Here is a 14311-nt window from a genome sequence, read left to right on the forward strand (position 1 = left end):
ACTCATTATAAGTACATGCGGCAATGCTATTATTTAGCGTCGTGAGATTCCCACGCAATAGAAAGAAGTTAATAGTCCTCATTAAACCAATACAGGCCACTAAAACATATGAAAAGGTTAACCCTGCAAAACACGTACCATGGTGTACTTCATAAACACGTAGTCGCACAGCGCTAACTAGCGTCTTTTCCCAATTCCCCAATACTTACACTCTGCACACTTACATAAAAGGTTCCCTAGTATTAAAGTGTAATATTCAAGGTTTATTCAGTAATGATTAATGTTGTGAAATAAAAGGTTATTTAATATCTAAGGTTTGGTATATGGTAAGCAGACCGTGTTTGGTGCTGTACTGATCCACTGTGTCTCAACAAATTTCCAGTATCATCGGTGATTCGAATTGACCTATGAACTATCCTGTAACAGAAGCACCATGAAGGAGAACCAATGGAATCATGCCAATCTGTTCTATTGTATTGCCTATCCCTGTAAGAGTATATATGTGTGCGCTCTGAACCCAGTCTTGATTCTTCTTGCTGTGCTGTTGACGGAGGTTTCTATGCTGATGCCGGTATCTGGGTCCAGAGCGCGTGCGTATGTAGCAACTGTACCTTGGGTCTGTATTATTTACTTGCGCTAATTGTATTTAGATCACAGCGTGTAACCATCTGATTTTATACTGAATAATATCTTTTTGTGCTTTGGAACCACACTCAGTCTGAAAGAATTTATTTATTGTGCGACTCATAACGCTGAATAGCAACAATTTTAGAAGGCATAGGCAGGAATCGATTGTTAGAAGGTATAGACAGGCAGGAATCGATAACTCCATGCCTCTTCCATAAGTTCAGCGAGCTGCTTTTACCACCTTCTGGAGTCTAGAGCCGGCTCATCATCCTGTGTATTTAGGATTGATTTGACCGCCCTCACCAAAGAAGGGACATCCCCTGTAAAAGGATGGTTGTCCTCTCCAGAGATAGACCCTGGAGAAAAACCCGGCGCATCATCTGATTCCTCTGATGATACATCTGAATCTACATGCGGAGCAGACTGATAAAAAGATAATGTCCGCTTATGAGCCTTAGTGACCACCGGTCTGCTCGCAACAGCCGACTCAGACTTGAGTGGGCATAAACATCCATCCACGAAGGATGTATAGGAGGGGCAAACATAGCATGCTGAAACTGCCAACAGGATTTACATGAAACCAGCACAGGGGCATCAACCTCCTGTTCCCCTTTACCTTTTATAGTTGATATGTCAAAAGGTAACAATGTAATGTGACAGCCTTCACAAATAACTAGTAAATGGAAACCCCCCCCCACCCACCTGTAACAGAGGGACGGGGAGAAATAAATAGTGACAGTTATAATGGACAGTCAGAAATAAAAGGCAGTATCAACAATACAATGCATATAGTTGCAATGGGCTTTGAATCAACTACTCAAAATTGGTAGGATATAGGGCATTATATACCTGACCCAGAGGAGAGGTATACAGGGAGACTGACCCAAAACCTACTGAGACCAAACCGCTTCAGCAGAACACCGATAGTGGGCTGTGAGCATCTCATATGCACAAGGAGGGTAGGAGGATCGACCCAGACACAGGAAAACCTTTGATGGATCTGGGTCGGAGCTGTCGACCCCCGGCGTCAAGCGATAAGGCCCTGGTGGTCTAGTGAGGGAGCAGACGGCCCCGGGCCCTCACTGCAGCAGCTTCTGATGCATCTCCAGTGCCGAAGACAAGGACTTCCGCACACGATTCCCCGTAAGCAAGGAATCGCCTTACCGGACATCTCTGTGCGTCCCGTTGCAGTCTAGGCCCTGGCGTCGCCGCTAGCAAGCTCACCAGAGACATTACTGGTGGTGCAGCCCAGCGGAGGTAGACGCTGTGCAGGCGTTTTATTATGCTCAGTACTGCCAACTCAATAACATAGAAATAAAATAAAACATAAAATTAAAGCTTGGGACTGCCTGAGCAGCCCCCCTGTTAAAAAGGCGAGTCTGAATTCTGCCGCACCAAACTCAAAACTGAATGCCTGCGGCCAGTGGCGGGGTATATGTGGAGGAGGACCTGGGGCATCCTGGGAGCTGAAAGCTTAACTGTTTGGTGTCTGGATCACTCCAACCACATTATCCCCATGGTATCCCTGTGGATCCCTATGGACCCTGAAGAAGAAAGATATATAACAGAGAAAATATAGATATCAGTGGTAAAATACAAGCAGTCTGAAATGTATTACCTCAATAGGCAGATCATATGACTGGCAAACATCATAGACAGCCTTTGCAATGTCATTCAGCTTTGCGATAAAAGTCATTAGTTGGCATACAACGGTCAGTTATCAGCTGTATCTGCTGATATGAAATCTCTCAGTGTAAAGCAAGCCTTTTTTAACCTGACAGTTATATAAAAATAATGGTAATAGATAATAGATAAATCATTGATAACACATAAGTGGTAAAGTGCAGGCAGTTGATTCATGATGTAACTTCATAAACAGCCTTTGTGATGTCACTCAGTGTTGCTATAAAAGTCAATGCTTGGTATATAAATGTCAGAGATCAGCTGTATCTGCTGATATGACATCACACAGTGTAAGGTTAGCCTATTTTAATCTAAATGTTAGATGGCGCAAGTCCTGATTTAACACCCCATGTCAGAGAAAGATTAATGTGTAAAGTAGATGGTGATGTAACGTATGACATTGGAATGCACAAATGAGTGCAGATCAAAAAGTTATTTATCATATAATTCAGCATGGATGGTGTAATGGTTAGCATTACTGGTTCACAGTACTGAGGTTGTGAGTTTGCTTCCCGCCACAGACCTAACTGTGTGGAGTTTGTATATTTACCCATGCTTGCATGGGTTTCCTCCAGGTACTACATCTTCCTCCCACAAGATTGTAAGCTCCATTGGGGAAGTAACTGATCTGAAGGGCCAAATATTCCCTCTAAAGAGCTGAGGAATATGTGCACGTTATATAAATAACTGGTAATAAATAAATAAGATTAGATGCTCTGAATTAACATCTAATACAGCTGGACTAACATACTAATGTTATCTCTGTCCACAGTGTAGGATCTAAACATAATATTTATTATCTTCTATGTTTGAAGCAATTGTATACAGTATCAGATGATTAATAAGCAATGTGCTGTCCCCTGTTGATTATTCAGCAGCAGAGCAATGGCTCCATTATTGCCTATTCCAGTTATTATGTGACTGGCTCACATCACAGACAGTTTTTGTGTTGCCACTTGGTTTTGGTATAGAACTGGTTTATTAGCTGTATCTGCTGGTACGATGGTATTGGTATGATTTGCTGACAGTTATAATGGTGGCAATTACATTGTCGGCAGCATAACATCGATAACAGCATGGCAACATGGTAATATTGTTAGTCAAAGCATTGTACGCGTGTTGGCACTATAACTTTTGTGTCATTCCATGCCAAATCATCACAGCGTCCAACCCGACCGTCTCCGATTTTCATGAAATTTGGTAGGATAATAGACGACATAAAGAAACTTTTATATGTAAAACTTTTATATGTAAAAATTTAGCCCTCAGTAATACATGGTTTTCATGCTACAGGGTTGCAAACATGACAATATGTCAAATTTTTGCTTGCAAGGTCAACTAAAACGAATCATAACTTTGCTTCTAATTGTGGGAGAACTTTCATGTTGGTCTAGTTTTCAAGCTAAGGGGCCATAGTATTCATAACAAATAGTTTAATATTTAAATATTGACTTTTACATTTCAAGGACACATGATGTGAACTTTGACCTCAAATATCTAAAAAACTGTATGTTTATTTTTTTGTACATAAAGTATGTTATACACTAAAATACAATCTCTCTTTGGCATAAGTTTCATTTTGGGATGCCTTTGGGAACAGGAGTGGAAAAAAAAAATAAAAAAAATGAAGTACTGCAGTACCCTTCTTGCACCAACCATGCAACTGGCAAGTTCAGACATGTCTTGTAGTGTCTCTCTCTCTGTGTTATAGGGATGGCCATTGGTGGGTTTCCATCGATGGCCACCATCTTTGGCACCATCGGTGATAACCATCGATGGCACAATAATCATCTATGGTGAACCATCAATGGTTTGCACCACTCGATTGCCACCACTGTCGGGTGTTTTTTTGCAAGCCTCCGGCTAATCAAAAAAACAAGGGACGGTGCTTAGGTGGTGGGGTTTCCGTACGGATCCGAAAATTCCAGGTAAAATCTTCCCATCCTGCCCACTTCACTTGGAAGTGGGCGAGATGCGGGAGATATGTCTACTCTTCCGGGTGTGCGGGGGATGGGGAGAGGGGAGGGTGGAGTTACCTGAAAAATCGGGAGCCTCCCACGATTCCCAGGAGAGTAGGCATGTAAGATTAGTACAGTAAGGGCATGCTGGAGAAATTGTCTATCAATACAGACAGGTTAATGCAAGAAGATACAACAGAAAGAACTTTGCAAATTGTGGGGTTCCATAAAATGTGGCACAATCTTGTAGAAGCCTACATTCAAATTACAGTTATTTTTAAATATTTTATTTGAATTAAATGTTTTAATATCAATCTTCTTAATTTATATCTTTGACCAGTCATAGTCAGCGCTCCATTATTTTTTCTTTCTAATACTTGTGTACTATAAATTCAGGAGGGTCAGCTCCCCCAAGTGGTAGCAAGTGATTTTTTTATACATATTTCACTTACCGTATATACTCGAGTATAAGTCGACCCGAATATAAGCCGAGGTACCTACTTTTACAGAAAAAAACTGGGAAAACTTACTGACTCGAGTATAAGCCTAGTGTGGGAAATGGCAACAGCTGGTAGTGCCCCCAGTAGTAATTCCCCCTGGTTGTGCCCCCAGTAGTAATCCCCCCCTGGTAGTGCCCCCAGTGGTAATCCCCCCCTGGTAGTACCCCCAGTAGTAATCCCGCCTTTTAGTGCCCCCTGTAGTAATCCCCCCTTTTAGTGCCCCCTGTAGTAATCCCCCCCTGTAGTAATCCCCCCTGGTAGTGCCCCCTGTAGTAATCCCCCCTTTTAGTGCCCCCTGTAGTAATCCCCCCCCTGGTAGTGCCCCCTGTAGTAATCCCCCCCTGGTAGTGCCCCCTGTAGTAATCCCCCCCTGGTAGTGCCCCCTGTAGTAATCCCCCCTTTTAGTGCCCCCTGTAGTAATCGCCCCCTGATAATGCCCCCTGTAGTCATCGCCCCCTGGTAGTGCCCCCTGTAGTCATCGCCCCCTGGTAGTGCCCCCTGCAGTCATCGCCCCCTGGTAGTGCCCCCCCCCTAGTAGAGAGAGACGTGATAACAATAAAAAAAATAAATAAACACTTACCTGAAACTCCCGCTTCTGGTCCCGCCGCTGTCCGCTCCTGGTCCCGCCGCTGTCCGCTCCTCCGGCCGCTTTGCATGGGAGAGACGTCGTCATGACGACGTGTCTCCCATCACCCACTGCGGGAGCCGGAAGATGGCTACAGGTACAGCTAAAAAATAATCATAGTAGAGAACTGGAAATGGACACATCTAATGGGTGACCATGGCTTGGCAGCCCTACTGAGAGGCTGAAATATACTTGAGCTCCTTGTGGAACCGGTCATGTGCCTTATTTCAGGGTAAACCCCCTAATCATAAGGCAGTGAAGGGCAAACTGACATACAAAAAAATGGCCCAAAATGACCCGACATTAGAAACACCATATCATTCAAAAAGCACCCACATGGCCCTTGTTCCAAATTTTCATAGTTAGCCACTGAAACTTGGACGTTGCAATAAAATGACCAACATGCACTTAAAAACCCAGGGTTGTATTTACTAAAGTGTGGGTTTTTAGAAATGGAGTTGCTGCCCATAGCAACCAATCAGATTCTAGCCATTATCTCCTAGAAGGTGCTAGATAAATGTTAAGTAGAATATGAATGGTTGCTATGGGCAACATGTCCACTTATAAAAAATTAGCACTTTAGTAAATATACACCCCAGTTACCATAAAATACCCCCACTTGTACTTAAAATCACCCCCCGCCAAATGCCACTCAGAACTCCCCACATGCAGTATCACTTCTGCCAAGCCACTCAGACATCTATAAATGTCCCAACACCTCTCCACATGCCACTCAGAACTTCCAAAATGCCTTCCAGACCTCCCCACATAGAATAGACCTCCTGGAATGCCACTCAGACCTCCCCACATACTGCTGGACATGCCACCCAGACCTCCTGGAAAGTCACACAGACCACCCAGCATCCTCCTACAGGCCACTCAGACCTCCCCATATGTTCCCCACGCCATGGAGCAAGTGCAGCTATATACCGTACTTACAGTAACCCCGGACTCACTGATTTTTGTTACCCAAGGGGCTGCATACTAAAATCTGCAAGTCAGGGGGCAAAATCGGGCCACATGGGGGGGCGAGACGAGGTGCCGTTGTTGGCGTTCCCACACCATTGCAATGGCAACTCGCCCCCTAGTGGCTAATTGAATAAACCTAAGGTAAAGACGCTTCAGCTATTTATTATATCTGTGTAAGGGGTTGGGTATGGGATCCCGGCGGTCAGAATCCTGACGCTGGCATCCAGATAGAATTAGGCTATCGACACCTGTCGGTCGGTATCCTGAGGACCGGCTCGAGGCACATTCGACCAGTGCGGTCGAACAGGGGAGCCACCCCATAGGGGGCGCGAGCACCCCTCCAAGCCATCCCGATTTCAGCGGGACAGTACAGTTTTTCGGGCACTGCCCCGCTGTTCCACCCACGGGCCGAAGTGTCTCGCCGGTGGTCAGGACGTTGGGCACCTCCACCGCCGCAGCTGTGCCTGCCCCGAAGAAGAGGAATGGACGCCGCGCGCATGCGAGAGGCATCCATTCAGTGCAGGAAGAGGGCAGCTTGACGTTAAATAGGAGGCGTTATTTAGGGGACGTAGCATATGGTAATTAAGCCACAACCCCTTTTATGGAGCGCACAGGGTTAAGGGGCATCGGAGTTCCTGTCTGCACAGGGCGTGGCTCATCCTGGAGCCGCCCTGGGTATCCTAACCCTCCCTTCCTGGTGCCTGTACCTAACCTCCACCCTAGTGCCATAACCCTGCTACTTGCCTTCTGGATTCTGGCACTCGGGATTCCGGTGCAGGGATTCTGACAGGTGTAGGGATTCCGATGCCGGCATTCGGAGCCCCAGAATCCCTGTGGTCATGATTATGATTGCATCCCCCTGTGGAAGAACAACTGTTTCCTGCATTGTGTCCAAGGCAACCAAAAACCACTTATGTTCACTTCAAAAAAACAAAATGAAACCAGATTTAGAAGAAATACTATAATACATACTGTGGACCAGCCATGGCAATATCCATAAAGACACCAGATACATATTTCAGATGCTATTTGATCCTGGCATTAGAGAAAACATAATTAGATTCCATCTGCAAGATAAAAATAGAAAAGTATGTTACTATACTATTCTAGTTATTCTAACAATGACCTTGCAACAGTCATTCCATTATATTGTTGCACATTGAAGTTAAAAAACAAAATCAAATATGTTATAAACATGTTAACATGAAACTATCATAACAATATATCACTATAAAGGGACTATTATTTAATACTAAATACAAAGCCATAACTTTTTTTTTTTTTTATTCTAAGTGGTTTTTTTTTGGAACAGACACAAAAATTTCACAGAATGAGCCAACACTGAAAAGTATTCGCATCTATCCCTACCTATCAGCAGTTCATATATGGCACTTCATATGTATAAAAACACAGTACATTTCTGTCACACACTATTCTCATGTATCCCCACTGTTAGCCTTTCATCATTAACATGTTGTTTTTCTTACTAGTCAGTCTCTAGTAAAAAAAAAAAATAGATTTATATGCAAGTCAGGATCTGTCATTCTGTGCAAGAGCTATTGTTCTGGTTCCATATCCTATATAACAGAGCCATACAATAATCGCATTGACCCCACAAGTCCAAGTCTACAAGTGTATTACACAAAGTGTGTTATTCAGTAGGGATACATTGATGGTCGATGTTTTACCACTATCATTTCTTTTCTTGTGATGGTAGTGTCTTCATTATTCGATGGCAGCCACCAATGTATGGTGTGGAGGTGATCGCCATCGAATGTTAAAATACAGCTAAATTCACCGGTTTATGTTTGAGAATGGCCGCAGGTTGCTATTGCACATACTTGTTTTTGGTGCATGCGCAAACCATTAGCAATGTTTTACATCTGATTAGTTGATGAAATGGTTAGTTTCGCCAATGGAGCCTATGTTAATTCAATAAGGGTAAATACAAAGCCATGCAGTAGTACCTGATGGAATGGGCTTGTTTATCTCTATATATCCTGTTAACAACACCCTGTGCTTCACATTTTACATACTCCTTGTTTGCTTATATATGATTATTATTCAAATACCCTTAATCTCCCAGGCCACGCTCTCTCTCTCTCCCTCCCTCTATACATCACATGCCCCTCAGCAGTACAGCGTATCCCACCGCAGATCACTGCCCCAGCAGCCTTGTCCTACTAAAGCACCACGTAACATTGCTTTCCGCTTGTCATTCACCCCACAATAAAACTGACCCGCTCCTCCTCCACTTCCTCTCCAAATGTCTCCTTGGAAACCACGACTCCGCCACACAGAGCTCTGCTTAGTCTTTACCATGTGATTGTTTTCCGACCAATGAGAAGATGCGCATGGTTCCACGTAATCTGCGTATACCATGGTGACATGGCAACGTGCCGCTTAGTTCAGCTCAGGTCATTGTAATGTGGATCTTGAGTTATGTGCCGTTGCCGCCATCTTGGATGTGGGCTAACTATATTTAGTTGAGATTATTAGGGTAGTGGATAGTCGGTTGCCACGTGTAAAGGCCCCCATACATCAGCAATTGATTGCAGCAATCGTGCAATTTGCAATCGATTGTGTATAAAAATCTTTCTCTTATTCAATCGATAGTGGCAATTCTGCAATCTGCAATCGATTGAAAATGGGAACGATTTTTATACACAATCGATTGCAAATTGCACGATTGCTGTAATCAATTGCAGATGTATGGGGGCCTTTACAAGATGGGATAAATCGTGATGCACATACTACGTGTTGTTAATAAGACAATCGCAAAGGGAAATTGTATAAACGTTATTCCTCTGACTGCAGCTGAGCCAGTCGCAATTCCCTGTATAGAAATATGGCAATATGGCCAATGTTTTCTCTGAAAATGTTTGTCACTATGCAGCGCTGTAGCTAGACGGCAGTGCGCCCAGTGCAGCACTGCCGCCCCTCTCACTGACTCCCCCCCCCCCCCCCGAGCGCTCACCCTACCTTCCGCCGATATTCAATGTCCGGCGCGCACCACAGCCGGAGGTCTCTATCTGCAGACCTCCGGCACAGAAAAGTGTGTGCCCGGTGCCGCTGGAGGATGGCGCCAGGTGCACATGACCCCTCAGCCCCCACCTAGTTGCGGCCCTGCACTATGTTACAATACCAAAGACACAGTTAATATTCTATGAAAAACTCACCTAAAGGTACAAACTGTTAAGATTTATAGTAGCTTCCTTACTCTTTAAACGTTTATTCAATTCCGAAATAAATTCACAATTTTGTGAAAATATAAAAAATAAACGTCTGGAGCAGTGCTTGCTTGTATGGATTTACCAAAACTATTTTAATAATCACACAATAAAATAACATAAAAATACTTTGATTAATAAAAAAATCTAGTAACACATATCTATGAATTAACTATATAAACACGTAGGTATGAAAGATCCAACTATATTGTACATTTAATAATAATAAGGTGCATACACACGCAACGATTTTTTGAACGATTATCGCTAACGATATCGTGTATCGTTCAATCGTTGAAAAAAATCGTTCACTTTCTGAGTGAAAACGATGAATGATTATCGTTCATGCGCGTTCACGTTTGTAGTTTGCAGTTTGTAGTTCAGTCAGACTGGCCAACTCAACGATTTTCATTAAGTTAATATACAAAAATCGTTGTAGTTAAAAAAAAAATCGTTCATTACATTTAGCAAATGAACGATTTTAGTAAACGATTTTCGTTAATTTTTCCCTTGAAAAAATTAACGAAAATTGTTTACTACAATCGTTCATTTACTAAATCGTTGTGTGTGTGTGCAGCTATAGTCTTTCATTAGTATCTGTCTTCTTGTCAATCATCCATATGTATATCAATAAATTGCTCTGATATTAGTCCGATATTATCTCTCTCCAGGATACATACTGTATATAGAGAAAAAAAAGGAGAGAAAGCGCTATATAGTGTAGTAGATAAAAAATGTAATGACATATAATAAAATGAATTTCCAAATATAATTTTCACAACATTCAAAAGGTTTTTCACATGTAGTGTACTCTGAGATCACTCAGACTGGAGAATATAAGAATTAGGGGTGAGCGGGTTCGGATTTCTGAAATCCGAACCCCCCCGAGCCACCCGATCCGAGGCAGATCCGAGTCAGGCTCGACTTTTCCCGCCTGACTCGGATCTCAAATCGAGGCAAAACGTCATCATCCCGCCTTCCGGGTCTCGCAGGTTTTGGATCCTATATAAGGTACCCGCGTCAGCGCCATTTTCTCACTCGGCTGTGGACAGTGAAGAGGGAGGGTGGGAGTTAGGGCTGGCTGGGCTGTGTAGTGTAGTGTAGTGTAGTGCAGAGTAGTGTTGTGCTGTGCTGCGCTGTGCTGCTGTTGTCCATAGGGGCCGTGTCCACTACTTCAAAGTCCATAGGGGCTGGCTGTGTTGTGCTGTGCTGCTGTTGTTAATAGGGGCTGTGTCCACTACTTCAAATTCCATAGGGGCTGGCTGGACTGTGTTGTGCAGTCAGTTCTCCATAGGGGCTGTGTCCACTCCAAAGTCCTGTGCAGTGTCCCAGTCCTAAAGGGGTGCTGTAGTGTTGTTCAGGGGGTGCTCTGTCCATCAGGGGTGCTTCCCCCAAGTGCTAAAAAAATAATATTTTTTCTGTGTTTGTGAATTGTGTGTGCAGTAGCCGCACGTGCATCAACAAAGTAGTGCCAAGCGTGCGCCTGTGTCATAAGTAAAGGGCCGGCTGGCTTGACTGTTAAAGGGTGCTGTAACCCCCAAAGTACACTCCAGTCCAAACCAAAAAAAAAAATATTTTCTGTGTTTGTGAATTGTGTGCGCAGTAGCCGCACGTGCATCAACAAAGTAGTGCCAAGCGTGCGCCTGTGTCATAAGTAAAGGGCCGGCTGGCTTGACCGTTAAAGGGTGCTGTAACCCCCAAAATACACTCCAAACCAAATAACAAAATATTTTTTCTGTGTTTGTGAATTGTGTGCGCAGTAGCCGCACGTGCATCAACAAAGTAGTGCCAAGCGTGCGCCTGTGTCATAAGTAAAGGGCCGGCTGGCTTGACCGTTAAAGGGTGCTGTAACCCCCAAAGTACACTCCAAACCAAGTAACAAAATATTTTTTCTGTGTTTGTGAATTGTGTGCGCAGTAGCCGCACGTGCATCAACAAAGTAGTGCCAAGCGTGCGCCTGTGTCATAAGTAAAGGGCCGGCTGGCTTGACCGTTAAAGGGTGCTGTAACCCCCAAAGTACACTCCAGTCCAAACCAAAAAAAAAAATATTTTCTGTGTTTGTGAATTGTGTGCGCAGTAGCCGCACGTGCATCAACAAAGTAGTGCCAAGCGTGCGCCTGTGTCATAAGTAAAGGGCCGGCTGGCTTGACCGTTAAAGGGTGCTGTAACCCCCAAAGTACACTCCAGTCCAAACCAAATAAAAAAATATTTTCTGTGTTTGTGAATTGTGTGCACTGTGGCTGCACGTGCATCAACAAAGGAGCAGCGCCAAGCGTGCGCCTGTGTCCCATAAGTAAAGAGCCGGCTGGCTCATTTCTTAAAGGGTGGTGTTACCCACAAAGTGCACTACTCTCCAGCAAAAATAAAAAAATATTTTCTGTGTTTGTGTGCGCTTTAGCCGCACGTATATATCAATATAACATAAATGGAGGACCAAACTTTCTCTGATAAAAATAAAATAGGGAAAGATCAAGAACCACTTCCTCCTAGTGCTGTTGCTGCTGCTGGGAGTTGTTCATCATCCCAGAGAGGAAGTAGGAACACCACTACTTTTGCTAAACAATTGACCCTCCAACAGTCCCTAGCGATGAGGATGAAGTACGACAGCAGTCATCCTGAAGCAAAACGTATAACTGAGGCCTTGACTGCTATGTTGGTGTTAGACGTGCATCCGGTATCCGCCATTAGTGCAGTGGGATTTAGACAATTGATGGAGGTAGTGTGTCCCCGGTTCCAAATCCCGTCTAGATTCCACCTGCATCCTCAAAGCAGCAGCGACAAGCGTGCGTCTGTCTGTTAAAGGGTGGTGTAACCCTCAAAGTGCGCTCCACAAACAATAAAAAACTTTTTTTTTTCTGTCTTTGTGAAATGTGTGGGCTGTAGCCGCACCTGCATCCTTAACGCAGCAGCGACAAGCGTGCGTCTGTCTGTTAAAGGGTGGTGTAACCCTCAAAGTGCGCTCCACAAACAATAAAACAATTCCTATTTTTTTTTCTGTCTTTGTGAAATGTGTGGGCTGTAGCCGCACCTGCATCCTTAAAGCAGCAGCGACAAGCGTGCGTCTGTCTGTTAAAGGGTGGTGTAACTCTCAAAGTGCGCTCCACAAACAATAAAAAAATTCTTATTTTTTTTTCTGTTTGTGAATTGTCTGCGCAGTAGCCGCACGTGCATCAACAAAGTAGTGCCAAGCGTGCGCCTGTTTCATAAGTAAAGGGCCGGCTGGCTTGACCGTTAAAGGGTGCTGTAACCCCCAAAGTACACTCCAGTCCAAACCAAAAGAAAAAATATTTTCTGTGTTTGTGAATTGTGTGCGCAGTAGCCGCACGTGCATCAACAAAGTAGTGCCAAGCGTGCGCCTGTGTCATAAGTAAAGGGCCGGCTGGCTTGACCGTTAAAGGGTGCTGTAACCCCCAAAGTACACTCAAAACCAAATAAAAAAATATTTTCTGTGTTTGTGAATTGTGTGCACTGTGGCTGCACGTGCATCAACAAAGGAGCAGCGCCAAGCGTGCGCCTGTGTCCCATACGTAAAGAGCCGGCTGGCTCATTTCTTAAAGGGTGGTGTTACCCACAAAGTGCACTACTCTCCAGCAAAAATAAAAAAATATTTTCTGTGTTTGTGTGCGCTTTAGCCGCACGTATATATCAATATAACATAAATGGAGGACCAAACTTTCTCTGATAAAAATAAAATAGGGAAAGATCAAGAACCACTTCCTCCTAGTGCTGTTGCTGCTGCTGGGAGTTGTTCATCATCCCAGAGAGGAAGTAGGAACACCACTACTTTTACTAAACAATTGACCCTCCAACAGTCCCTAGCGATGAGGATGAAGTACGACAGCAGTCATCCTGAAGCAAAACGTATAACTGAGGCCTTGACTGCTATGTTGGTGTTAGACGTGCATCCGGTATCCGCCATTAGTGCAGTGGGATTTAGACAATTGATGGAGGTAGTGTGTCCCCGGTTCCAAATCCCGTCTAGATTCCACCTGCATCCTCAAAGCAGCAGCGACAAGCGTGCGTCTGTCTGTTAAAGGGTGGTGTAACCCTCAAAGTGCGCTCCACAAACAATAAAAAAAATCTTTTTTTTTTTCTGTCTTTGTGAAATGTGTGGGCTGTAGCCGCACTTGCATCCTCAAAGCAGCAGCGACAAGCGTGCGTCTGTCTGTTAAAGGGTGGTGTAACCCTCAAAGTGCTCCAAAAAATAAAAAACTTTTTTTTTAATGTGTTTGTGACTTGTGTGCGATGTAGCCGCACATGCATCCTTAAAGCAGCAGCGACAAGCGTGCGTCTGTCTGTTAAAGGATTACATCGGTGACAGCATCCAAGTAGGCATGTCAGACAGTCCGTACCTGTACTGGCAGGAAAAAGAAGCAATTTGGAGGTCCCTGTACAAACTGGCTCTATTTTATCTGAGTTGCCCCCCCTCCAGTGTGTACTCCGAAAGAGTGTTTAGTGCAGCCGGGAACCTTGTCAGCGAAAGGCGTAGGAGGTTGCTTCCACAAAATGTGGAGAAGATGATGTTCATAAAATGAATTATCAACTCTTCCAGGGAGACCAGCCTCCAGAACGTACAGAGGGACCTGTGGTTGTGGATTCCAGCAGGGACGAATTAATACTCTGTGAGGATGAGGATGTACACAACACTGAAGAGGGTGAGGAATCGGTGGATGAGGAGGATGAGGAGGACATCTTGCCTCCGTAGAGCCAGTTTGTGCA

At 44.2% G+C, this 14311-nt stretch overlaps 1 protein-coding gene across 1 annotated transcript in view; it reads right to left on the reverse strand.

Annotated features, from left to right (window-relative positions):
- TMEM266 (transmembrane protein 266) overlaps window positions 1-8669 on the reverse strand; it is an 83092-nt gene extending 74423 nt beyond the window's left edge. The window contains exons 1-2 of the mRNA XM_088444195.1: window positions 8603-8669; window positions 7335-7429 (exon numbers count right to left, since the gene is read on the reverse strand). Of these exons, the coding sequence (XP_088300321.1) occupies window positions 7335-7360 (26 nt within the window). The 5' untranslated portion in view covers window positions 7361-7429; window positions 8603-8669. The remainder of the gene's footprint in view (window positions 1-7334; window positions 7430-8602) is intronic.
- Between the last annotated feature and the right edge of the window lie 5642 nt (window positions 8670-14311).

Source organism: Taudactylus pleione, unplaced genomic scaffold, assembly GCF_031769625.1.
Source record: "Taudactylus pleione unplaced genomic scaffold, aTauple2 ptg000019l, whole genome shotgun sequence".
Taxonomy (NCBI): domain Eukaryota; kingdom Metazoa; phylum Chordata; class Amphibia; order Anura; family Myobatrachidae; genus Taudactylus; species Taudactylus pleione.